The following is a 26959-nucleotide window of genomic DNA, read 5'->3' on the forward strand; positions in this document are numbered from 1 at the left end:
TTGGGTTTGGTTTTTTTTACCAAACACCTCACCTCCTTTGGAACTTCTTTCCCAGTTTTCATGTAATCAATGCAAATACCTAACTTAAATATCTTCATGGTTTTTAAGCCTAACGTGAGATTATGTGAATATTCACAGGGTACTTTAACTTGGATTTATCCTGACAATTTTCTTCTCCATCTTTTGGCTCTCCATAGTATTGAAAAGGAAGAGCTGTCCCTGGCAAGTGCTGTTTTGTGTCAAATTTCAATTAAACAAATCATCTGAACTAATATTTCAAAAACAACATAATTTTGTATTTGCAAAGAAAGATCACACTCAAGATCAGGTACTGCACAGATTCTGTACATGTTTGAGACAGTGATTTTAAAATTCAGATGACAAATTTAGAACTATTTAGAACTAATACATGTACCCAGAGCAAATGCATATCATACATATGTGTATGTAGAGAGGTAAAAACCAAACAAATTGCTTTGCTCTCTTTCAGCATATTTTGCTTGCTTTGTAGCATGAGAAAAGCACTAGATTTTCTGTATTGTGCATACACAAGTGCTCTTGGTGTCACTACCTTACACATAAATAAAACCAGACAAATACACACTTCCTAGCTTCTGTATTGCAAACAATCATGTTGTGTCATAAAACTGAACTAGCACATACAGTGAAAAGTTTATTTGTTTAAACACAAAATCCTTTTCTCTGGGAGATGGTATTTTTGTTTGCTTTAAGCTTTTCAGAAATCTGAGTGATCTGCTGGCTTGTACTCTCTCGTGTCTCATGAGAACCATCTAGTGACCGAAGCTCTCAGTTCGTGCTGCTGGTTTGCAATGGTGAACAATTACTCACGTTTGTAACACCTCCCCTGACTTGTCTTATTCATGCTTGTAACACCTCCCCTAATTTGTCTGCACTCAGACAAAATCACATTATTAACCTTTTTTTTTTTTCATCAGTGATTCATACATACTATTTGTTGCTTGGATTCCTTTGACATAAATAAGTACTAACGTTCAAATCTTTCATAGATCCCAAACATCACTTCAAATGCACAGTGCAACACGAATAGCACAGTGGTATCTCACTGGTAAGTTACACTGCCAGTTCTACATAAACTAGTTCAGGCACCAGCAGTCTAACTGGAGCCATGCTTATAACCAGGTAGTTTAATCTAGCTCTCAAGTGGGTTTTGATGCTGCAATTAGAAGTTTACTAAAGAGACAGCTATTTTAAAAGCTCGAGGATACCTAGCAGGCCATACAGGCACACTATTTGCCTGGTCAAAACCATCACTAAAGAAATGGGTAAAAGCAAATTTAGTATTTCTGTGGAAACTCTGAAATTCCTTAAAGCCAAAATAATTTTTTTCAGATAATTAGTTAAAACAACTGAAATAGCCTGAATCAAAACACAGCATCCCCTGCTTTCTCACTTGCTATGTGTGAAAAGAGTATCTCTATCTCTTAAAAAAAAAAAGTAACAGATTTGTATACTTTTAACTTGTATTTCTGCCTTTTAAACTCAGTTTCAACTCAGTGAAGCAGCCAACAAATATAGATTTAATTATATGCAAAAGATGCTCTACATGCAATGCAAATTCAATACAAAAAATCCAAAGAAAGCAGCCCTGCTTTAAATGAGCACAAATAATTCATTACACTGATTTGAAAAGAACTGTGCTTTAATACATAGATTACTAAAGGCCAGAGTTGATAAAGTCCTAGATTTCTGTGGGTAAAGTTTTAGTGAAAACCTGACCATCTGTAAGACACTTCATTAACGTCTTTTAATTCTTTTCTAAATTATGCAACCATTATAGCCCCTTAAACTTCTAGCTAACCATATTAATCTGCCATCTACTGAAAAGTTTGACAATATGAATTGAAAGCAGAATATTAAGGATCAGCTGACACCTTATGATAACGTTGGAAGACCACTTTTAGACACAATGCTCTTGTATTACATCTTTCTTCTGAAATTCTTCAACCCTCTTCATCTTACTAGATAAGGTGTAATTAAGGCAGACAGTGGCCCACAGAGCTGAGAGTGTTGGGAAGTCATGATTAGACATACCAGAAACAACATGGCATAATTCTCCTTACAATACTACACTCAAAAAGGCTTGTTAACATCCACAGACTCCACCGGTGCCACAAAATGTCCTGTGACTTCTGAAGATAACATTTTAAGCTCCTTTCATCTTACCTTTGATTTTTTTTACCAATTTCACTAATTTTTTCTTCTAAGAAGCACAGTGGGTAAACTTCACCAACATACAGCAGGCTTCTACTTGAACCTCACAACAATGCTTGAGGGGTGTTCCAGGGGTCAGTCATCAGTGGGAGCTGGTCTTGTCCTCTCTGCACACAGGATCCTGGCACTCTCTACTGCTGGAATGATTTTTAGGCTTAAAACCTTTCCTTAACCAACAGAATAAACACAAGCACACTGAACCTCAGCAATGTCATCTCTACATTATCTCCTTACAAGATGCTAAAACCTTGGCAGAAGTTTAAGCTGTCATAAATAGCAGTAAATTGCACTAAGGTCAATTAAGAAAAAAATTAATATGCTTAGCAATTTGTTCTGTAATGAAATGTATGAATGTAATTTAGCACAACAATATGAGAAGATGCCAAAACATGGTCTTTAACATAAACTGTTTCAGTAATGCTTTTTTAAATGCTCTCTAAAACATCAACAGATTCATGATCTTTGACAAAGAGTTTAGCATTAGCAAAGATATAACAAATCTGTGATAATGGTACCAGAACTACCATGGACTGTGATGTCTGAAATTTTATAATCATGCTTACTTTACCGGTTTTTACTTTTGTTCTTTTTCTGTATTTATTCTTATACAAATTTTATACAATCATTTACAATTCCACCTAAAATGAAGCACAGAATAAGCTTGCTATCTTATACAACAAAATACAACCTTCCTTATGAAAATAACTTCACAAAACCTTCTACTTCACATTTTTAGCAGGAGAAACCTCTTGAAACAAGAGGTTTCTTTCAATTTGGCCAATATCTCATTATTATTCACCCCACAATCACAAGCCATCGCTGATTTTAACTCACCTTTTGCGGAAGAGCTGAAACTACACAAACCACCAGCCGACAACTCACATCAGAACCACTGCTCTTGCTAGCACTGCCACCTGCTGTTGATGTTAATTTTGTTTCTTGCTCAATAGCTTTAAAACACCAATTTTGTACAGCTAATTTCACTTAGCCTATAAGAAAGAGATATAATCAACATCGATTTTTTTAACTATTTTAAACACACTCGCTGTTTCAGTTTCTTCTGGTAGTAGATGTATAATTGTCTTATTCTCATGCTTTTCTAAACACACAGAATAACAACAATAAAGAATCAAGATTTTCTGTCTGCTGTTTTGGAAGTGTTTGCTTAAGATCCTGTATGTGTTTCTTAAGAGGTTTTCACAGAATAAAAATTAAAGAGTAAATCAACTAATCACAAATTTATTAAAATAATGGTTATTTTTTAAGCCAACACAACTAGCACGGAACTTCATGACATATTAAAGAAATAGGTTCTACTACTCTTTAGAAAGTGGATCTAGTAAAATGTCATGGGATTTTATTATTTAAGTAAGGTCTGCAGCTCTACAGTAGCAACAGAATGCTAGGAATTTAATCTGAGAGGGCTATTATCCAATGAAACAGAGATTATTATGTTTCCTTTGCAACTGTGTTTGGTACTAGCCTAGGCTTCTATATAGACAAAAATGCAGACAAATTGAAGAATAATTTTATTTCTGAAATTCAAACTTGGTACATGTATGTACTTTAGTTTTGGAAGTTTATATATATATGTTTGGGGGGGTTAATTTATTTAATTATATGCTTATATATTTAAACATATAATATGGCCCTAAATCTACTACTAAATTTCAGGAGTAGGAGGCAAGCCATGCCATCCCCATGGTTGGCTTATACTGCTCCTCAGAATACTGAGTCGGAAGGAAAATCTTCCTTTCCAGTGCCTGGCCTTAAAAGCTGAATTCCACAAAAAAGTTCATCACTAAAATTTTTGAAACAAAAAAAGATGTTACAAAAAGGACAGTGGGATAAAAAGCACTGATAAACTTTTGCAGCAGATTTCAAGAATCAAATTGAGGACTTGTTTCTGCTCTATTTGATTTCCATGGCAAGGTTCTAGTAGTGGTAGGGGCTACAGGTGCAGCTTCTGTGAGAAGCTGCCAGAAACTATCCAAGAGAGGCAGTGCCAGCCAGCTCCAGGACAGACCCACCACCAGCCAAGGCCAAGGCCATCAGCAATGATAGTGGGGCCTCTGGGACAACAGATTCAGGAAGGTAAAAAAGTTACTGCACAACAGCAATTGCAGCCGGACAGAGGAGTATGTGAGAGAAGCAGTTCTGTAGACATCAAGATCAGTGAAGAAGGAGGGAGAGGAGGTGCTCCAGGTTCCGGAGCAGAGATTCCCCTGCAGCTCCTAGTGAGGCAGCTGTGCCCCTGCAGCCCATGGAGGTCCATGGTGGAGCAGAGATCCACCTGCAGCCCATGGAGGATCCTACACCTAAGCAGGTGAATGCCTGAAGGAAGCTGTGACCTTGTGGGAAGCCTGTGCTGGAGCAGGCTCCTGTCAGGACCTGTGGCCCCATGAAGACAGAAGCCCACACTGGAGCAGGTTTGTTAACAGCACTTTGACCCCTTGGGGAACCCAGGCAGAAGCAGTGCACATTCCTGAAGGACTGCAGCCCATGGAAGGGACCCATGTTGGAGCAGTTCATGAAGAACTGCAGCCTGTGGGAAAGACCTATATTGGAGAAGTACGAGGAGGTCTCCCATGGGAGAGACCCCAAACTAAAGCACGGGAAAGAGTCCCTCCCCTAAGGAAGATGCATCAGCAGAGACCATAACCCCCGTTCCTGTCCTACTGTACTGCTAGGAAGAGGAGGTAAAAAATCAGGAATAAAGTTAAGCACAGGAAGAACGTGGGGGAGTTACTTTTAAGATTTTGCTTTACCTCATTATCCTACTCTGGTTTGATTGGTAATGAATGAAACCAATTTCCCCAAGTCAAGTCTGTTTTACCCATGACAGTAACTGGAGAGTGATCTGTCCCTATCTTTATCTCACCCCACAAGCATTTCATTATATTTTCTCTCCCCTGTCCAATTGAGGAGGGGAGGGACAGAGTGACTTTGGTGAGCACCTGGTGTCCAGCCAAAGCCAACCTACCACATACTTTTTAGGGAAGTTCTTTCTTCTAGCCACTATTCTAGGACTGGGCTGACAGAACAAGGACATGGGCAATGTTAAAACAGTATGGGTATATAAATTACGTCTGTTAAAAAAAGAGTAGAATCAGCAGTCATACAATGATGGCAACACCTAGGTTCAACCGCTTCTTTTGGAGAAAAGACAGAGGAGAATGTGACAGAGTTGTACTATGAATGACATGAAACAGATAAATGAGAAATGAATGTTCATGCCCTTCCAATATGATAAGAATCAGAATAGAATACTAGGTGGCAGGTCCAAAGCAAAAACACCACCACAAAAAAAAAGCGCTTTTTTCCAAACTATTTGAAGTTAAGCTGTGGAGGTCCGTGCTAGAGAATGCTGCAAATGCTAGAAATTAATAATGTTGAAAGAAAAAAATGTATTATTTCTTAAAGCCTCTGTTAGAAAAAGTCATTGACTGTTAATAACTACCAATGCCATCACCGACATATTCTGCACATTATTGAAAGCAGGTCTGAAGAAGAGTTCTTGCATTCATTAACACCATGAGATATGTTTTAATCACTACCAAAGAAGTGATAAACATCTTGGATTAAACAAACTGAGCAAGTACCAGCCTGAAAACAAGCCAAACTATCTGAGAAAAACAAAAGAACAGAAAATGATAACTGGATGTCAACAGGCAGGATGTAGCAATTTAAGTAACTACACTGAAGGCTTAACAGTGATTGGGTGGGACAAAATTATGGAAGAAGCTGGGTAAGATGAACAGTAGTGAGAAAGAGGAAAGCAGTATAATGAGCAAGAAATTTGTGGTGGGAATCAACACTGCAGACATAAGCAGTTCCAAGAGATGGACAAAGAGTTTAAGCTGGCAGATACAAAATGTTCCATGACAGCTACAGTAAAGGTATGTGGAAATGAATGTCAGTATTTTTAAGGGTATTTGGTAAAGGACCATTTTCTGTGAGGTAAACCATACACAGGAACATACAGGGCCACAAACCTGACCACCAAATGATAAGGGAGGTGATGATGAGAACCAAACCTGATCAGCCACACTAATTTATGCAGGCATGTGAAAGTGCAGGAATGTTTATTCCAGCAAGACTATCTTGATTTGGAACTTGACTGGCAAACCAAGGGAACAGGGGTAAGCTAGGAAGCAAAATATACTAAGACACACACCTGACAAAGCAAACATGGAGACAGTGACAAGAAACAAATCCTCCCAGTCACAACAGCGGCTGGGCTATCAAGCATCTACAGCCACCACTCCGAGGAAAACTCACCAGTTTGCAACTGGTCAGTCTGCAAACTCAGGGGCCCTGAATTGTGTGGAGTGAGGGAATCTAAAAAGCTGTGGAGGGACAAGCCAGAAATGCAGAGCAGAAAGGAACAGAAACAAAGCAGATAGAAAGGGTAAAAAGGGGTCCAGTTGCCTGTAAAATCAAGTAGGTCAGTACACTCATCTGGCTGAGTTCTGCTCCTGATGGCCACAGTCTGTCTTACCTTCTTACATCTTCTTATTAAAACTTCTCTCACCTTCTGCTCTGCACAATCTTACTGTCTTGTGCGTGTGTGTGCTGCAAGGACTCAGTGCCAGGTACTGAGGAGGTCTTGCATGTGTGTGTGTGTACGGAATGCAGTGCCAGCCATGGGAGTCAGACCGAGGATGTGGGTGCTCCTGGGCTGTGGTGCCAGAGAACTGGAGTGACTGGGGGGATCCCAGCATAAACTACTGGAGCAGAAGGGGCCCCTCCAGTCAAATAAATTTGATTTATTCCCCAATCCAGCTGCTGTTACAGACCGCTCTCCCAAAAATGAACCAATCTACTTCCCTGTCTACAGGGAGCACTCAGTGACAACACCGTGTTTCTTTTCTTTCTGGTATCACTCCATTCAAGGATCAGTTCCACCTACATCACTAGCAGAGTCAGAAAAAATCCTTCTGGTGGCTCTTTCTACCGCTGAAAATGCAAACTTCTTTTCTACTCCTCCAAAGAAAGATTAAGCTGAACTTGAAAAGTTTTACAAATAGACACAAAAATCCAAACGAAAAGAAACCAAAACCTCATAAACAGATCTTGAATGTTGCAAAGTAAAACACTAAAATTAGAACGTGTCATAATTAATGCCATTTTAACCCATGTAGAGTATAGCAGGTGTCCCATGACATCATCACATACTATTTTCTAACAACAGTATTTTTGTTACAGTCCAGGTAGATCCTCTGTGTTCTGGAAACAAAATGAGGTCTTTTTTTTAAAGTTAAAAAAACTTGCATGTTTCCTGCCTCACGTATTACATAAGCAGACAGTGGATATTATCAAGGCAAAGAATTAACTCAGAGAAGGAACACTCTTATGAAACCTGCTTTGGAAATTTCAATTTTTATCCCTGTATTGGATCTACCACTTCCCATGGATACGTAAAAAGTTCTTTTTTTCCAAAAGCAGTAAAACCAGCTTCCTAGTTTTAAACTTTCCTTTAATTTAAGGGAAATCATCCTTTGAATTCAAAACAAGCTGCATGAAGGTAATTATAATTTTAAAAGAAAATCATTAGCAGGTATCAGCTAATTTCTGTTTAAAAAAAAATATATTATTAGATGTTTTTAATATTAATTCTGGGCCTCAGCTAGCAGTCTGCAGAATAGGGAGAGTAAGAGCTATTTCAACTGAAATTTGCTGCAAATATGATTTCATTGATCATGAGGAAATATTTGTAGGCCAGACACTGACAAATTATTAAAACCACTTTTATTAATCAAACCTTATTAAACAATTAAAACACCAATTCAGCCCTCACCTGAGAAACTTGAGAAACTACATTAACCTGTCTAGAACTTAGGGAGCCATGCTGTTACATTCATAAGCAATCAGTTAAATACAAGTGCTTAAAAAACGGAACCAAATTATAATATGGAGAAAACTGAAAACACAAGAATAATTTGGAGAAAACTAGAAAAATCTCCATCAGCCACAAAGCACATATCATAATATTACCCCTACCCAACCACTCATCCCCACTCCTCTTATCTGTGTAGCCTTAATATAGTCTATCAGGCTGGGAGGACTCCAGCAGATTACTACACTGTAAATGTTGGCTCTTTGGGTTATGCTTTGGGCTAAATCCTTGAACAGTTAAATTTTTATTGCCTTCATCCTTCTCCAGTGAATCAAGATTAAGCAAGTTAAGCAAGGTGAAGGAGAGGAAAATAGGGCACTGGTCAAGCATTCAATCTCACAGAAGAAGCACCTGGGACCTTCCAGAGCAGTGATCCCTTCTGATAAGCCACTTGCTGAAAAGCTGACACCTCCTGAGCTGAGTCCTGATGATCCTGCTTCTGCCTTCCACTTCTCCACAATGTGCATACTATCCCTGCAAAATTAACTCATGCACATTTATTAAGTTTCTGCACTCATCACCTCCCACCCTCACATTAATTGTTTGGAGAAAATACACTTCACTAACCAACCTTCATATCACAAACCATCCACTTTTCAGGAACACATTCTGAGCAGACTGATGTTGCTACATTCCTTTTTTCTTATCAGGCACAGCATATATTGCAGTACAATCCACAGCTGAAAGAGATTTCCTGTTCAGCCTTTTGAGTTGAAAGAACTCTTATTTTCCCTCTTTTCTAGATGGACAGCTGAGGTCCAGAATTACTATTAAAACCATTTAATAGTATTTTGGAGGTTTTAACTGAAATTAACTGATACCTGCAAATGGATTTATTTTTTTCATAATAATTACTATCATATAGCTTCACTACAGATCTTTTCGAACAGGAAAGTCAAAACTCCCACCAAATAGTTCCACTTCTTCAGTACCAAGAGACTCATATTTATACCAATGGACCGTAGATCAGGCCCTTTAGCATTTGCCCAGTCATTTCTCCAGGGGGACTGCTTGGAAATTAAACAGGGAAATGCTTGGGAAAAATACAAGTTAGATTGTCCCAAAGTCCTGGTTGAAAACTCCAAAGGATATTATTATAGAATGCTGCAGTGACAATTCAAGAAACCTTGTTAGATAATATTGATTTCTGCTTGCCCTATTAACAGCTTTGGCTACCTAAGACAAGCCATATATGCTTTTTTTTGTTTTTAAGCTAAGATGTGTGAAAAGCCTAATCTAGTATAATGCATCGTACATGAACTATTTGACAACACATTCCTTTCACATATCCAGTGTCTTGCTTCATTTCCTTTCCCATGAGTGACTTAAATCAGAGCTGCCTTTTAAACTTCACCCAGCATGTCAATACTTTGAAAAACAGAGCCTTCAAAAACCTGGTAAAATTAAGAGGTAAGAATGAAGTACAAGCCCAAATGAAGAACTAGCAAACCTTCTATGATATCGTTACTGTTTACTGAATCTAAAAAGCATTAAAATAGATAATTTTTGTGTGTAATCTAAATCCAACACTAAAATGGGATCAATCCAGATTTTCTAACAAATCTATATAATTAAACATAAAATAATTAATTTTACATTATTTTTAATAAATCTGTTAACCTAAGTAACTAAGAGTTATCGAGATCTTTTTCATATAGCTCCCTCAGCACAGTTTATTAACTCAAATAAAAAGATTTAAAAGGTATCTCGAATCAGACAGGAGCACTGTTGTATCACTTTTTGCAGGCACTCCAACTCTTGTTATGTCCACACACTGCAGTGCTCCCAATGGCATTTAGGTACATTCTTTACAGCACATGCAATTTTTTTCTAAAGGCTCCAGCACAAAATGAATAGGGCATCAGGGCATTCAGATATTACTCCCTGACTATTGTCTGCAGTAATCAGCAAGCATTTTGAAAAGTCTGTCATTAGTCACTATCAATATGGAGCCACCAGAGCCTCTTTCAGGATCAGAGTAAATTAGTGGAGCATCTTCCATTTCCATTCTCACACTGTCAACCTCATTGAGACTCCTGAAGCCTTACAAATACAACTTTCAACCATGTTTCCCACGACTAAAGAGCTAACGCAGTCAAGTCAAATAAATACTGGCTACTAACAGGCTTTATTTACTACAAAATTCAAGAACTATGGCACAGCCAAGTTCAGCACCACTCGGACTTTCTGAGTAAGCTTTACTTAGATCTTGAATACACCAAAGGAAAAAACCACCTTTTAAAGCAAGTTACAATTGCCTACTTTAATTCTAAAGAAACATTAAATTGTTCTTAGAAAATTCAGCTCAGTGATTAAATAGAGTTCCATATATTCACAAGAATTTCTAACATTTTATCCAGCAAAATAACTAATAAAATAATAACATTTTCAAACTCACTAGTTGGTATGTTACAATCATTTAAAATTCCCATTCAATTTATTATAGTTGCTGATATTTAAAACAAGGGGTACTAAGTTGTTTTTGCAAGGATGCACTGGGAGATAGCGCAAATTCCAGCAAAGGTACTTAAATTCATGCAAGTTGGGAACAGCTAACATGATGTCAGGACACAGAGAATGTACCCTCCTATAAGCAAGAAAAGAAATGCTTTATTATATATTCCTGATTATGCATTACTAGCCTTCTGCAATACTCCTCATGATTCAAAAATGACACTGCCGTTGGGTAATACGTTATATAGGTATTATATACAGATACATATTTTTTAAATACGTGTGTGTATATATATATATCAAGCTACAGCTCCAAACTAGATGGATTCAAGCCTTTTGAGAGCTGCATTTAAAAACAAGGTATTGAGCAATCATGTCATTATTTGAAAACAATAGTGAATATTTTTTAAATAAAACATTAAACAACGATTTTTATGAGTTAGTTATTCATGTCTAATACAAACTCAAGTGGCAAACCTGAGAATGTAATACTGATGGAAGAACTGGATTTACCTTAACCTTTGTATTCCAGCCTTAACTGACTGGAATAACTTCAAGTTGTTTTGCAGGATTTTGCTGTTCAGTGTGACAGTCTGACTTTTCAAAAACTATCCTTTGGTTGGTTGGTTTTGTTTTTTTTAAGTACTCTCCAGACGCAAACGATTGGAACAACAGTCCCATGTTCATTTTTACAGGACCGGTATAGCCTTGGTTTTGCCATGCTTTTCTAAGGCTGACAGGACACACTGATCATGAAACTGCCTCCTGGCTCATTACATCATTTCGATTTCCCTGCTAACTCCTCTCCCCTGCCATATCTCATTCGCTCCACTGCTCTCACAAGGACTTGTGCAACCTACTGCCACCTACATTCTCCTTCTGCTACGAAGCAATGCCAAAAAATCAGCCCGACCGCTCCACTACCACATCCCTGTCCAGCAGACAAAATGGCAGTTTGTCCTTTAACCCCGATGGAGCGGCTGGCGATTCCCCCGCGGGAACACGGCGCCAGCCAAGCCCTGCGGCCGCCGCAAAACCCGGGCGCTGCAGCCTCAGGCTCTGTCCCAGGTTAGGCCCGGCTCAGCCCCAGGCTCAGCCCTCGTACAGGGCGGTGCTTCCCCCGCAGCGCCGCCGGGCTCGGCGGGGCGGGGCGGCCGCGGGACGCGGCCCCAGGACGGTGGAACCGCGGTAGGAGCCCGCGGAGGCCTCATGGTAACGGGCCCCGCTGTGGGGCCGGGGGGTCGCGGGGTCGCTGAGGGTCGGGGGGCGGTGGCAGGTCCGTTTCCTTGGGAACGGCGTGGAGCGGGCGCTGTGGAAATGGAAGCTGTCGCTGCTTGTCGCAGCAGCAGTGGGTGCGTGTTGTTTATGTGTGTATTTGTGCATGTTCGGTCGAGAAACAACATGTTTTTCACTTTCAAAGCAGCTTCATTTTCGTGGAGAAATTTTCCTGTCCTTTAAGCCTCTTTAGAACTGATTTTGATTGTTGAGGTAAATTTCACTGTATTCAGAGATTTGTTTTGGAATAACACTGTTTACAGTAATGACAAGAATTTTACTGTTGTGTCAGTATTTTTTTGTGATCATATGGGTGGTCTGTATAGCATTAATTCTTTTACTTAAATCCTTTTCATAACAGTGAGTATATTCTCCAGCATTTTTAGTTGACACAATGACAGACTTTGAGAAGAACCTCAGCCAGGACATGATTTCTCAGCTGCACAACTTTGCTGCCGTGGGAGATGCAGCCAGACTGAAAGCACTGCTCAGTCGTTCCCCGTCACTTGTCAACGCAGTTGCAGGGAATGGCTGGACAGCCCTGATGTTCGGTGCCAGGAATGGACACCTCGAGGTTGTGCGGGTTCTTCTTGAACAAGGGTAAGCTGCTTAATAGACCCCATTCAAGAGCTCTAATTTGCATCCCTTTTTGCCCATTTCAATTTTATTTCAGAAAAGTAAGTTTACTGATGGATAGTGGCAGAATTTTCATGGTTAAAACTCAGGAAGGTGTACTCTGTGTCAGTCTGTAACTGGATTCTTTCCGTATTTGCTAAGAAACTCTAAAAGTTGTGAGCATCTCTAAAATTATTCTTTTGATCTTCTAAGATATCACTCCTCTCAGAGACCAACAGAATAGAACAAAGTTTGCATCCCATTCCAACCACTATACTGAATATAAATTCGGTGTGTTTGATTGTTCCATTTAGATTTTTTCTCTAAACTTTATTTGTAATCCACTTACATTTATGTTATAGTGCTGAATTTTTGTTGACATACTGGCTCTTAAGTCAGACATGACAGACACACCTTTACAAAGTTACCGTTTGATAAATTTTAGTTGTATCTTAGCATTTGGACAATAAACATTCTCCTTCTTGCTTGACATGTCATTTTTACTTTCTTAAGTTGGTATGACACCAGGCGTTTTCATTGCTTGTCAAAAACTTGCTGTTTTGTAGTCATCTGTTGTAGTTCTTGTGCTTCAAGACACCCAAAGATGCAAAGAGTGCTTCAGTGTTCTTCTTGAGACTCCAAAGAAAATTCATCTCAAAATGAAGGGTTAGAGTCAGATGTGATTCAGCTGAGCTCTACATTAATCAAGCCTGTTTGATTAATGTGGTTCCTTTCTGCACTCCTAATTACACAACCAAGCAAATTTAGTTCATTCTATAACTTCAGGCATAGCATTCCACAGCCTCCAGTCATCATGCCACCCTTTTTTCTTATTTTTTTCAGTCTTACCCAAATCCTGTGGCTTCTGCTGAAGCTCAGCATGAAGCATTAGATGAACCAGTAGTTTATACTGGAATCAGTACATTCCAGTGTGTAGAGGAATATTTTGGTGACAGATTTTGTGTTTTGAGGAATATTCTGGGATTTGGGGGAATTTACGACCTGGTAAATAGGATGACAATTTTTTAAGTTATGCTTACTGTAAAAAAAGTGAATGTCACTTTTAAATGCTCTTCTCAGGGTTGTTCTCTTAGGCAACTGAGTATAGTTCCTGAGATGGTGCTGTGGCCTCATTGGTCTTGTTTTAGTTAACGCTTAGTCATAATAATTATTTTAACAAATAAAATTGCTGGTTATATAAGCATGAATGTCTATGAAAGTAATATTTCATAACATTACAGAGAATAATCCTGGAAAGCCCATCATAGAATTTTATCATAGAATTGTAGAATCACAGAATGTGCTGTGTTGGAAGGAACCCACAAGGATCATCAAAGTCCAACACCTGGCTCTCCATGGGACAACCCAGGAATCACACCATGTGCCTGAGAACATTGTCCAGACACTTCTTGAACTCTGTCAGGCTTAGGCACTTCCCTGGGGAGCCTTTTTCATAGTCCAGCTACCCTCTGGGTGAAGAATCTTTACCTGGTATCCAACCTAAACCTTTCCTGACGCGACTTGAGCCCGTTCCCTCAGGTCTTGTCACTGATCACCAGAGACAAGAGATCACTGCCTGCCCTTCCCCTCATGAGGAAGCTGCAGACCAAGGTGAGGTCTCGCCTCGATCTCCTCTTTTCTAGATTGAACAAGCTTCCCCTCTAGATCCTTCATCATCAACTTCATGGCCCTAGTTTGAACACACTCTAATAAGCGTTAGATCCTTCTTATGTTGTGGTGCCCAAAACTGCACACAGTACTTCATGTGAGGCCACACCAGCAAAGAGTAGAGAAGCACAATCACCTCCCTTGAGCTGCCTGATGCACCTGTGTTTGTCCGTGTTTGAGAAAAGCTACAGGAAATGTTTGCAGACTGGAAAAAAAGATCTTGGTAGTCTAAAGAGTTCAGGTCACTGTTGTGGACACTGAAGAACAACTTCATCACGATCTGCACATACCTGAGCAGATAGAAGGGGGAAGACAAATCAGAACAAAATTCAGTTGACTGAGAGATAGGAAATTAAGTAGGAAAATAAGCATTATTTTGCCTAAAGGAAACCATGTCTTTAAAGATGCATGAGCAGTAGTAGTTTCTTTAGCACAAAAAACTTTTTAAATTAAATTTTGAATCCTTTTCTGAACTATACCAAATTCCCTCAAAACCTACTGAAGTTAAACTAAAATCTCAAAATGGTCTTGCCTGTGGGACAGTTACTTGTGTATCAGCAACATTATTATACTGGCATTTTGTGTTTTTAAAAAATGATGAATTTGGCCCTGATCTACTGCATAATTTTGACATTTCTGTTTTATTTACGCGTTTGAGTTAAGATTGGTAAAAAATTAAAGTGTGTTATTTTGACTTCCCAATCAAACCCAATCTATTTCAGGTTTGGGTTTCTTTTGAGATTTAATATTCAAATATATATCACAAGGCAGTGTTTCCTCATCTGTGTCATTTTACAGACTTTTAGGTAACAGAAAGATCCTTACAGGGATCAGCACCGCTGTTGTAATGGTGCTACTTTTGTCATTAAGTAGGGGCTGTATTCTTGATTATAATTTTACGGTAAATCATGGTAGCATACAATATCCTGAGTTGAAAGGGACCCACAAGGATCAACTCCTGGCCCTGCATAGGACACCCCAAGAACCTCACCATATGCCTGAGAGTGTTGTGCAAACACATTTTGAACTCAGACAGGCTTGGTGCTGTGACGACTTCCCTGGTGACACTGTTCAGTGTCCAGCCACCCTCTGAGTTTCCTAACATCTGACTTAAACCCCCGTGACTCAGCTTCATGCCATTTTCTCAGGTCCTGTTCACCAGAGAGAACAAATCAGTGCCTACCCCTCCACTTCCCCTCATGAGGAAGTTGTAGACTCCAATGAGATCTCCCCTCAGTCTCCTCCAGCTGAACAGACAAAGTGACCTCAATAAAATATTTTATTGTAAATGTTTAATGCTAATTTGAGTAGCTCCTAGAAAGTAATGCTTGTTAAACTTTTATAAATGTTTTATTTTTCATTTTTGTTACTGGTTGTGAGGAACAGACCCATAGCCTGACTTTCAAAGTTCTATCTTGACCTTTTTTTTTCCTCATCTGTGGGACTTTATAATCCATTGCTGTTGTAGTACTGCATGAAGCTCAGTGAATAATAATCTGGAGTGGATCAACAAAAATGAGAAATCTGGCCTTAGCAAAAGGAAATGAAGTACAATTACTTTTCATTACCATAATGCTAAATATTTAGCATTATGTGCTAAAATAAGGAGTGCCCCAGTATAGACACTGTCTAGAATTTCTTGCACCTTAATAGTATCAGATATGGTGTAAGTAAGAATAACACAGCACCAGGACTCTTCCTGAACATATTTACCCTGGTAACCACAGTTCTTTTCTGGTTTTTTAGGTGTGACAGATCCATCATTAATAAATCAAGGCAGACAGCTCTGGACATCGCAAAATTTTGGGGGTACAAACACATAGCTAATTTGTTGGCTAACGTCAAGGGTGATCAGAAGCCTAGTTTTTTGTCAAATGATGTGAAAGAATATGAAAATTATTTTGGCATGACACTTCTGGACAGGAGGAGTGATAAAAGAACAGATTCCAAGTGGCTGAGTAAAAAACAAAGCCATCCAACTACAGTATACATCCTCTTTTCAAATCTAAGTCCCCTAGTTACTTTGGGTGGGGGAATAGATAGTTCCCAGCAGCCAGAAGTAAAGCTTTGCAGGCTGTACCACAAGGATGTGGAGCAGTGCCTGAACAAAACTGAAGCGTGTACCTTGATTTTTCTTGGAGTTGAACTTCTTCAGAACCTGGCAGCTGCTTGCAATGGGAGGGTTCTGCAAGAAGATGAAGAGGACGGGTTAGTTGCTTGGTTTGCTCTTAGCATAGATTCTGCTTCTGCTGAGAAATTTAAACAGAAGCATGAGGACTGTTACTTTCTTCACCCACCAATGCCAGCACTGCTGCAGCTACCTGAAAAAGAAGCTGGTAAGATGCATGAAATGCAGCATGTACCAAATGTGTGATTTGAAGGTTTAGGTTTCAGTGAGGTACAATGCAAGGACAAACCACTGCAAAGGAATTGGGTATTTTCAATGGCTTTAGAAATATTTTGATTTTAAAAGCCAGTTAGTGATTTTGTTAAGAGTTTTATATGTAAAAACGTGTGCTGTTGCAAAGGGCTAACTTCTGCAGTGGCAATATTAGTCTGTAAAGCCTATTGATCATCTTTGTTTTTAAATAGTACTATTTAAATGTTCATGCATGCACATTAATGTTCTAAAAAGAAGGAAAAAATCTGTAATTACTGAGTTTTCATTATAAGAAATGAGATTTACATCTTTAATAAGATTATGTTGAATACTCATCTGAGAAGGAAGTGTTGAAAACTGAATGAGTGTTATTATGGACATGCAGCTAACAACTGCTGTTGTAGCAGATATGCTACAGGACAAGCTTGACTTGCACCTCAAGTTTAAATGGAACAATGCGTTATTATGTCAATACCTGTAGTAGCCCTAAAATGTCCTCTGGAAAAAGTGTGATGCATAATTCTGACACTTTGCCCAGACAGAGTAACTTTCGTGACAAGCAGAGTATAATGATCCAGATGAATTTGTTTCTGAATGTATAAATTTTTCGTAGCTGTAGGGTACTGTGTTCAACTGCATGAGCTCTACTGCAAAGAAAAAGATCTGCATAACTCATATTGCTCAACTTTTCTTGTAGCAGATTGTGATTCAAGCCACAGTCTTACTTTGATTTTTATGTTAAAACCTTTACTATTTGCTTCTTCCATACTGTTAAAACTCACATGAATTACATAAATTAGTATTTGATTTTTTGAATTTTCAATGTATCTTTTTAAAGGAGTAGTAGCCCAGGCTAGGTCTGTTCTAGCATGGCATGACCGTTACCAATTCTGCCCAACATGTGGGAGTACAACCAAGATTGAAGAAGGGGGTTACAAGAAAACTTGCTTAAAAGAAGATTGTCCCAGTCTCCAAGGAGTTCACAACACATCATATCCAAGAGTTGGTGAGAATATTTTAGAATAATTGCTCATAAGTGGCTTGTTTGTATTATTATATACCTGTAAATCAATTTATTTCTAATTATTTCAGCTGCTCGCTTCTGTCCCAGGTCTTACATACTGGTTTCTCCCCAGAGTATGTATGTCTCAGCTCCATTTAGGATTAAGTAGTTCAGACTTCTCTTTGGTGCAGTAGTCTGTAACACAGAATTGCTGGGAAAATACCAGTCGTTATTGCAAAAAGTAATATAAATTAGGAATTCCAACAACATAAATGAGATATTAACAGTACAGAGGGTCACATTTTACTTTTTTTTTCCCCACCTGCATATTTTTTTCTCACCTTCTGCAAGCCCTCTGAGCTTGAAGTAGCTCTGTATCAAATTTGGCCCTGTATCAGAGTTCTGACATAGTGCTCATTTTTCTGTAGTGCCACTTGGATGCTATTAGCCGTCATCACTGGCTTACACTATTCATTGTCAGTCACAAATTGCCAGGCCTATTTCTACTAAGATTATAAGCTTTTATAGACAGTCTTCCTGTCTCTGTTATTCCCTTCTACATCATATCTTCTTTTGTTCATGTGTTGCAAAGGACGTGTATTATGTTATTGATGGGGAAACAGGATGGAAAAAAACTTACTTTTTTTTTTATGGATTATTTGGTGACACTTTGATCACCTTTCATTCTTCTACCTTGTCCTCTCTTCTGCAGTTGTAGTTCTGGATGTTGTGCATATGTTGTACTTCTGAATTCCATATCCTCTTACATGCCCTAGATGTATCTTTTTAGCAGTCAATTCTGTCATATTCTTCTGTCTTGTAGACTATAGTGAAGCTTGCTAGAACATTTAGTGGCTGTTTCTTTACAGTCTCTAGCACAACAAACTTAGAGAAAGAATGGGATTATATGGGAAAGGCTGATTAACCTGCATCTGCTAACGAGGCCTTTCTCTCAAGGTGGTATTCAGACAGCAACACTTCATATTCTGTATTGTGCCATGTAGCAGATAACTTTGAGCAGGACAACAATCTTTAAAATTATTGTGCTGAAGCAAGCCTTTTCATACAGAGAAAATATTAGTGTTTTGGGCAAAAAAAAAAAAACTACGTGAAAAACAACAGCAAGAGAAAAAATATAGAGAGGTAGATTAAAAAAAAAAAAACCAAAACAAAACACTGAAATACTTAAAAGCTAGATAACAATAAAAAAGGGGAAAATATCACAAATCAACAGGGTCCATAATACCAGTGGGAGAAAATACTAAGCTAGAAAGAAAAAGATAGATACAATGACCAGAAGTGAGAAAGTAGGTAAAAGTGCAACATCACAGAAGAGGATGATAGCAAAGAGTAAACAAAGTCAAAGGTGGAAAGCTTAGTCAGTGTTTGCACTGTTGCTAGAGTGTCTGGTTCTTCTTTAGTATTCGGTCAAAAGTACATTCTTCAGACCTCTGTGGGTGTAGAGGAGGTGACAATAAATGGGTTTGTGCAGAAACTATTGCTGTGTGCTCTGTGCTTAGCTAGGTTAGTATTGCTTGATACTCTTAACAGATTATTTGTAACCAAACAGGCTTTGTTTTCAGGTAATTTCTGTTCTGCATTTCAAACATTGGTTAGTAAACTGCTTTTACTAAGCATGTATGTTGCAAAACAAAGTAAACAGATATCTTGCAGGGAGAAAAATTCCAAAGTTAAATAAAATAACAGCTTGCTCTGGGCATGTGCACAATTACGATTTCAACCGTTTAAGGATATCTTATGTATCTTTACATTAGTATTGAATAGGATGAAATTTATTCCTGCTTTTAAGTCCCTCAAATGTTGAAATATATTCCTTTCATGTCCCTTACAGATCCTGTTGTGATAATGCAAGTCATCCATCCTGATGGGAACCACTGCCTTTTAGGTAGGCAGAAGAGGTTTCCTCCCGGAATGTTCACCTGCCTTGCTGGATTTGTAGAACCTGGTAAGTAATTTCCCTTACCAATTATTTTTTGTCACGTAACAGTATTGTATGTTTACAATTACACAGAAATATATTTCATGTTATGTTAAATTAATGTTTTTGTTTCCTGTTAGATGAGTTGTTATAATAAATATGCTTATTCTGTACTTTGCGGCAGCTGATTTATAAAGCAACAAGCAACATGAGTAAATAAAAACTTCAAATTCTTTTCTTATCATGCAGTCTTAAATCACATATTCAAGTGGAAAAAAAAATAAAAACCACTTATACGGCCCTTTGTTTGGTGATACTTTGGAAAGGATTTTAGCATAGAAAAATAAGAATTAAAGTGTAACTTAAGGTTAACATAAAGTTAAGGATATGCTTACATGTTTAGGCCCTGATTTATTATATGGAAGATAAGTAGGAATTACATAATTTTAAAAGAAAAGTAAAGAAATAGTTTGCTTGAGTGTTAAGCTTAATAGTTGGAACTAGTTACAATTATTAATATCTACAGAACAATTTGTAAAACATTCTTACATTGGGAAGTGAATAACTGTATTCGGTGAATGTGTACAGGTTGACATCCTATGACAGCATGAATAAGTTGATTCAGGTATCATTGGAAAAAAGATAAGATATTTATTTCTTCACTCCTTTCCTTCCTCTGCTGGCCTGATTATTTTCTGATACTGAATTCAAGTCTATATAAAGTGAAATTTAAGAGTAGCCAATGATAAAATCAGCTACTCTAATCAGCTGAACATAACTAAACTAAGACCTCTGTCTCTGATGCGTGGACTGTCTCCTTTAATGAACCTGTAGTCAGTGGTTACAACACAGTACCTATGTGCATATGATGTGACCATCAACATTCCACATACACATCTAGCAGTTTTCTGTGAATATGGAAGCAAAGCTTTCCATTGAAGTTTTAAGTTTGCAGTATTGTCCATGCATTAAGACAGTGAAGAATGAATCAGGCAAAGTGAAGCATACAATGCAGAAATGAGAGCAAGTCTTCTAAGTCAGTACTTTCTTACTATTCATTGCAACTAGTTGATGTTTCAACTTGCAGTACATGCTGTCACAATCATATTGAAAATCCAAAAACTTACAGAACACTATTTATAAATTAACAGATCAGCATTTCAAGAGTAATTAAAGGAGTAATGTACTTCCTACTCAATTTTTGACATTTTAGTTGTGGTAATAATTGTTTGTGTGTAGGATAAATTATCAATTCAGAAAACAAATATTATGATGTGGAAATTAATTACAGTTTATTTTCAAAGTTCCATTTTGATTTGGCATCTGGTTTTGCCTTACTAGACTTCTGTATCTTGTGCTTGAGATCTGTGCCCTGAACTAGATCTTTATAGATAATTGCCTTGGGCAGTTTCAAATCCTTGGAGTCAGTTCAAAGCACAGGATGTGATTGTTGCTTGGAGTATTTTCATCAGCTGCTTGTTCTTTGCCCTTTCTGATTAGGTGAAACAATAGAAGATGCTGTTCGGAGAGAAGTGGAAGAGGAGGCTGGAGTCAAAGTTGGCCACGTTCAGTACGTCTCTTGTCAGCCATGGCCAATGCCCTCATCCCTAATGATTGGCTGCTTGGCTGTGGCAGTGTCCACAGAAATTAAAGTTGACAAGAACGAAATAGAGGATGCCCGCTGGTTCACTAGAGAACAGGTAAAGTTCAATTTAATTTCCTTCTTCTATTGATTAGTCTGTGACTGTATTGGTTCTGGCATACAACAGATACTTCTTTTTTTCCAGCAAGTTGAATGAGCATATCTAGTATCCGTTTTATCATATTACAGCATTATATTGTGGTTGTAGATTACATACAACCAGAGAAAGGCAAATATGCACAGGAATATCTGAGTCACTCGCAAGCCCATTTTATGACATTTTTGCCAGTTAGCTGTTCACCTTTCCCTTTTGGGAGATACCCAAGTTACTCTTATTTTAACCCACTTCCTTAGCAAGCCTATGCTTTTTGTTTTGGCAGAAGGAGCATTTAATAGCTTTCATCATGAGAGTTATACAAATGAGCATGCTAGCAGATTTGCTGGGAGGGTGGAGGTTAAGGTGAGAACTCTGAGAATTAGTTAGTTTGAACATCTTTTTCCACGCAGTACTATTTTAATACTCTGCTATTGAATGCAGTTTACTATGCATTAATACAAAGTGCTACACTTATCTTCCCTGAGTAGTTAAAATACAGTCAAATAAAAGAGAGGCAACAAGGACCTTCACAGAAAGATTTCAGTTCATGAGTAGAAAAAGGAAAGATGGCTTACACAACATAGTCTTCACAGGTTTTCCCACAGGCAAATTTGGAGCTAAACCTCTAATAGCTATGGACTTCTACCTAGCATTTCTAAGTGTTTTGATTGTAAGTCAACTTCAAGGCAGAGTTTGTCTTCTACAATCTCAGCGTATTTCTGTCAACACTGGGAGCATTATTTTAATTGAATATCAGTTCTGAATGCAGCTAGTCACAAGCAGGTAGAGCTGGAAATAAATGTACTTCAGAAATGAACTGTAGTAAAAGCGTAATCCCATGTTGCTTGTAACTGCTTGAGAAAACCAAGAAAACACATCTCCTTTGGTACTACATGTAAAAATAAAAAAAAAAAAGTATTTGTGTTACAGTATAGAGCGCCATCTTGTGGTCCTTACCATAAAAAAACCTCACAAAACCCTTAAATAGTATAATAGCAGTCAGTCTTCTCAGTTCTGTTAGGAAGGTATCCTTTGGGGCTCAAAAATGGCAGAATTCACACAATGTGTATTTTTCTCTGCATCTGTCTTGCGGAATCTGTTAGTGCCTCTTTAATAGCTATAGTAATGGTAGACTGATGAATGATCACAGGAAAGCAATTTCTGCATTAATACGGTGTTAGATTCTATATGGTTTATAATATTCTCTTCTAAAGATAAAAAAATCTGGTTTTATTGCAGGTCATGGAAGTTCTCATCAAAGGAAACCAGCGTTCATTCTTTGTACCACCGAGTCGAGCTATTGCACACCAGTTGATAAAACACTGGATTGGAATGAATGCTAATCTTTAGTTCAAATAATATAATCAAATAATCAAATAATTGATATAAGTTACTTCTCCTGTTGAATACTAAATTAGGAATAAACTAGAATTGTTTATCTAGTAAATGTGCAACCATATGATTTTTTGAGCCCTTCCTTAGGTTCCTGAGCTAAAGGATCATTTGTAGGTGTTTTCAGAGCTGAATTAGAAATGGACAACAATTATCCCAAACAAGCAAGCAACAAATAGTTAGAACTGGTACCTTGTTGTTCACAGGCTGGTTTTTTGTCCTAGAATCAAATTATTATGCTTCTTGCTGTTATACTTTTAATGTTTGATTTGGTCCTTCCTCCACTGGAAAGAGTCACAGCATTACAGAGAGGGATGTCTGACTTTGCCTGCTGTTTGAATTTTGTGTTTACATCCTCCTATTTTATCTTAATTGCTTCTTTCTCATTTTTGCCTTTCTACTTCTTTAAATTCCACCTATCACAAAAATCAGCATTCAGTGCTGAAAGTGTCACCAGCAATGGTTATTTTTAAGCTAATAACATATGTAAATGGTGAATATGTGGTACTAGGTATCTTTTACATTAATAACTTAATTTATATTAATGCTCTAAACAGAGCATTTATTCATCCCTTCTGATTTGGCCTGCACTTACCCAATTGCATGTCAGCCTGAATTTAAAGGTATAACACAATGCTCTGGTTTCACAAAGGTGTTGGAGAGCCATCTCCAAAAGCCTAAATATTAGTATTTTATAAGATAATAATGTACTTACTGCCCCTAGGCAGTGAGATATGTCATTCTCTGATGATTAAAAATGGAACTGTAGAGTAATGGAGGAGGAAAAACAAGACATATCACCTCAAAATATGCACAAAATTCTTTATGAAAGTGGAGATGCTAAGATTGTTACTGCTATTAAGAAATTTACACTTGAAATAAGTATATTAACTGCAGGTATAAGATTGGGAAAGCGTTACATGAATTAAAATATTTACTTATATGTACTTAATGCTATAGTTCCGACTTGTGCCTTAATTTATCAAGGTTTTGAAAAGAATGTTAACTTAATATTTTCAAAATAAAAGTATATTATTTATATTACTAATGGCATTATGTAGTTTGTAGTCTGTCATTCTGCAGTCATCACAGTGATATAAAAAGAAATGCAAATGATCCAAAGGAAGTACAGTGATAAATACAAACTTACTATTATATGGTGATTTGTTTACTCAGAGTAGTTTGCATTTTTTTTTTAACAGCGAATGAATCATATTTGTTTCAGAATTCCTGCCACACGGGAATCCGGAAAACTGTTCTAAAAATCCTCTTTGTTCTCTTTTTCCTATCCAGTGCCACACTATACTCAGCAGTTTTGGGGATTTTTTTTGGTAAGGCAGTACATATTAAACTTAAAAGCAAGAAGCATTTCTTACAGACTTGGAACATTTGACATATTACACTGCTTCATTTGCTCCCTTCTTTCAGCTCTATGTACAAATGAAGACAACCAGGTTATCTCTTGAGTGGTCTGAAAAGGAGAAGGAAGCAATGCACTGCTTCCCTTAAAAATTGGTTTTACAAAGAAGGGGAATTGTGAAAAGCATTCATGGGCTACAGTTACCAGCAGGACTGCATGTTATCAGTGGCATTAATCTTTTTTAAAAAAATTGTGGGACAGAAGGAAGCCTGGTTGCAGGTTGCTCATACAAATAAAGGAGAACATTGGAAAATGGCGGAAGCTAAGCAATGAGAGGAAATTCTGACTGGTACTATGGTGATTGCACATTAACAAAGATGAACAAGAAAGGAATGAGAAGCAGATGGAAAAGGGAGGATAAAGCAGAGAGCAAGTATAGGTAGTGTAAAAATAAACAGTTTATCACTTAGAGGCAATTAAATGTACATGTCCAAGACCCATCTGCATATTAGTTTTTCATGCAGGAAATTATGGTGAGTTGCTATTAGGATGAGCTTGTAAATGTGAAACTCCAAACAAAGTAGCCATAATCAATACTTATATTAATACACGGAGAGTTTAGTGGTCCTAACTGAAATCTGGTAAGATCTCGGTAGCTTGCCTTATCCAAAGGACAGCAGCAGATTTGCAAGCAGGCCGCTTCTTGCCCCTAAGTTAATGCAGTGAATGTAAATAGTAACAATAAAGTAGAAAAAGATAAATTAGGTGTTTAAACACAAAAAAAATTTCACTTCTAGTGAAGCTATAATCTCATGCAATGTAATGACATTGTATGTAACTGGTGATTTTTTTACAAACTTTGCATTGGTCCCTATAAAAATATTTTTTTTATATTGGATTTGTGTAAACATGTGAAGAATAAAATCATTCCAGTGTTGATAGTGTAGCGTGAACATTATGTTTTGTGTAGTGATATTGTCAAGTTTGTTAAATGATTACCTTGCATTCTACATGTGAAGGAAAAAGGGGTGAATGTCAACAGGCTGATTAAAGGTAGACCAGTCATGACGCTTCCATGGAATTAAATATACTAATCAGATTCTGAGCTTAGGAGACAAAAATAGAAAAAGAAGTGGATCAAGACATTGCTTCCTCTTTTATTTTTAATTTTCATTGACAAAGCTGACATTTTGTAATGCCTGGGTAAGTTTGGTTGTTATTATCTGCTTTAGCTGTAAAGAGTTAAATAATGAGTAGTCCTTTGTTGCCCGAGTGATTTGAGGGATATGTGTATATAGCATAGCATTGCTGGCTGTGGTTGACAATACAGAAGTGGGTAAGTCCAAGGCAAAAAAAATTTGAATTTGTTATCCTATTAAGCCTTATCAAGACAGACAGCCCATCCTTCATGAGCTTAGAAAAGCAAACTATTCACAAAGCATCCATAGTAGCAAGCAACTGTCTGAGGAACATGAATATTGTCTCATAGTAATGGTAAGTATAAATGTCTTGGTTTTTTAAATTAGACCCTACTAGGTTGTATTCTGTAGATATTAATTGTTATAACTAATCATAACCATTATAAAATATGAGCATTCTTCAGATTTTTTCACAGTGAGAAAATAAGAATGTTTTCTTAAATGATAGATTTTTAAGATGAATATTTACTTCCTGAGACTGTATCTTGTCATTTTAGCATGTAGGAACTTCTTAAAAGATATTTTCAGAGCATTTGATGAAGAAAAAATTATTTTATGCAGTATAAAAGAGATATAATGCACAATAAACTATGTTCTTTATTTACAAATATGTTTTTACTTATGTGATAATGAATACATGAACACTGATTGCAATGAACTGATACTACTGGAAAAATCTGATCAGTAAGTTGAAATATTCATTATAAAGTACTTGTGTTAAAATCATCACAGAATCCGGTATGGACAACACAGAGGCTACCTGCTGCAGTGTAAAGCAGGACATATTTTTAAATGAAGGGAAGAATGAGAAATGTTGATGCAGAAATTAAATATCTCCAAAATCTGAAATAAATGCGTGTCCTTATTAGTACATTATTTTGTCTTTTTTGTTGCAAAAGCTCAAAATAATTAACTAAATGCAAGATTACTTGGTAAGTAGGCAAAAGCTTTGTAAAAAATTAGTTTAACATACCGTTTTGCAGAATTTAGGAGCCAAAACCTATGACTTGACTTCTCCCTAAAAAGACAAAAATACTTGTGTATATACAGCCCATGATGGCTGAACTGTTTTTCACTATGACTTTACTGGGACTTGCATTCTCAATATGCATTTAAAATAATCTTGAAGACATTTGACTGACTGCTACTGAGCACACCCTGCCTCAGGGAGACAGCTTTAACATAATGGCAAGAATGGTATACCTAGTATTTCTTTTCAAAAGATTGGTCAAAATCTATCTAACACTTTGTCTGGTGTCCCTTGCTGCTTATAGACAAGTCAAAGATAATGCAAAATCTGATTACATGGGATTTGGATTTCCTAAATATGCTAGTTTATGGCTTGTGTGATGTGTTCTTAGTTGCTTAGACAGTAACATTCCTTGACAATCAGAACTGCAGAAATATTGACTGGTGTTTGATATCTCCATGAACTGAAAAAGGAAGATCCTGATTCAGTGTGCTCATTAAAGGTCCTGCAGCACATTTCATGAAATAGTACGGTACCTGTTGCAGATTGATCTCACTGCCCCGTGCTCTTCTAAGTGTTCCATTTGGATGCTCCATCCTCAGGGCGAAATGGATACTGCCAAATATCTACTGAGGTCCATTTGAATGGAAGCTGATTCTTAACAGTCATATAATTCACATTTTTATTAATTTTGTAAAATGCTTTAGGGTACTGTTACACACCCTATAAGTGGCTGCCTGCTTCCTTTTTTATAGAAATTTTGTAGACAACTTTTTTAAAGACCTGTATTTTCAGACATTTTTGATAACACAT

The 26959-nt window shown here is 37.4% G+C and overlaps 1 protein-coding gene and 1 long non-coding RNA gene across 12 annotated transcripts in view; one reads left to right on the plus strand and one right to left on the minus strand.

Moving 5' to 3' along the window:
• The window catches only part of LOC108496159, a 33465-nt gene extending 21729 nt beyond the window's left edge, over window positions 1-11736 (minus strand). For 4 of the 6 annotated variants that reach the window (XR_001874352.1, XR_001874353.1, XR_001874355.1 and 1 more), the window contains exons 1-3: window positions 11477-11736; window positions 3088-3242; window positions 2206-2387 (exon numbers count right to left, since the gene is read on the minus strand). This is a non-coding gene — a long non-coding RNA (uncharacterized LOC108496159). Of the gene's footprint in view, window positions 1-2205; window positions 2391-3087; window positions 3243-11476 lie in introns of all 6 variants that reach the window. The other 2 variants (XR_001874351.1, XR_001874354.1) reach the window with 2 other exon arrangements.
• Window position 11737: 1 nt separating this feature from the next.
• Window positions 11738-25363, plus strand: NUDT12 (nudix hydrolase 12). Of its 6 annotated transcripts, none has more exons than XM_017812611.1 (7): window positions 11738-11818; window positions 12243-12481; window positions 15911-16500; window positions 17383-17550; window positions 19400-19513; window positions 20987-21186; window positions 22465-25363. In XM_017812611.1, the coding sequence occupies exons 2-7, from the start codon at window positions 12276-12278 to the stop codon at window positions 22573-22575; spliced, it is 1389 nt and encodes a 462-aa protein (XP_017668100.1). In that variant the 5' UTR covers window positions 11738-11818; window positions 12243-12275; the 3' UTR covers window positions 22576-25363. The 6 variants fall into 6 exon arrangements, with proteins under 6 accessions (XP_017668100.1, XP_017668098.1, XP_017668097.1 ...); XM_017812609.1 differs by having other exon boundaries at window positions 11742-11818; window positions 12259-12481; XM_017812608.1 differs by having other exon boundaries at window positions 11776-11818; window positions 12268-12481.
• Window positions 25364-26959: the final 1596 nt, after the last annotated feature.

The sequence above is a fragment of the Lepidothrix coronata genome, unplaced genomic scaffold (genome assembly GCF_001604755.1).
Source record: "Lepidothrix coronata isolate B3197 unplaced genomic scaffold, Lepidothrix_coronata-1.0 Scaffold37, whole genome shotgun sequence".
NCBI lineage: Eukaryota > Metazoa > Chordata > Aves > Passeriformes > Pipridae > Lepidothrix > Lepidothrix coronata.

Excerpts from the sequence above, each read along its gene's own strand:
- NUDT12 (XM_017812611.1), top strand. The coding sequence starts at position 12,276 with ATGACAGACTTTGAGAAGAACCTCAGCCAGGACATGATTTCTCAGCTG. Across the intron at positions 12,482-15,910 it reads CGGGTTCTTCTTGAACAAGG|GTGTGACAGATCCATCATTA; the intron begins GTAAGCTGCTTA and ends CTGGTTTTTTAG. Across the intron at positions 16,501-17,382 it reads GCTACCTGAAAAAGAAGCTG|GAGTAGTAGCCCAGGCTAGG; the intron begins GTAAGATGCATG and ends ATCTTTTTAAAG.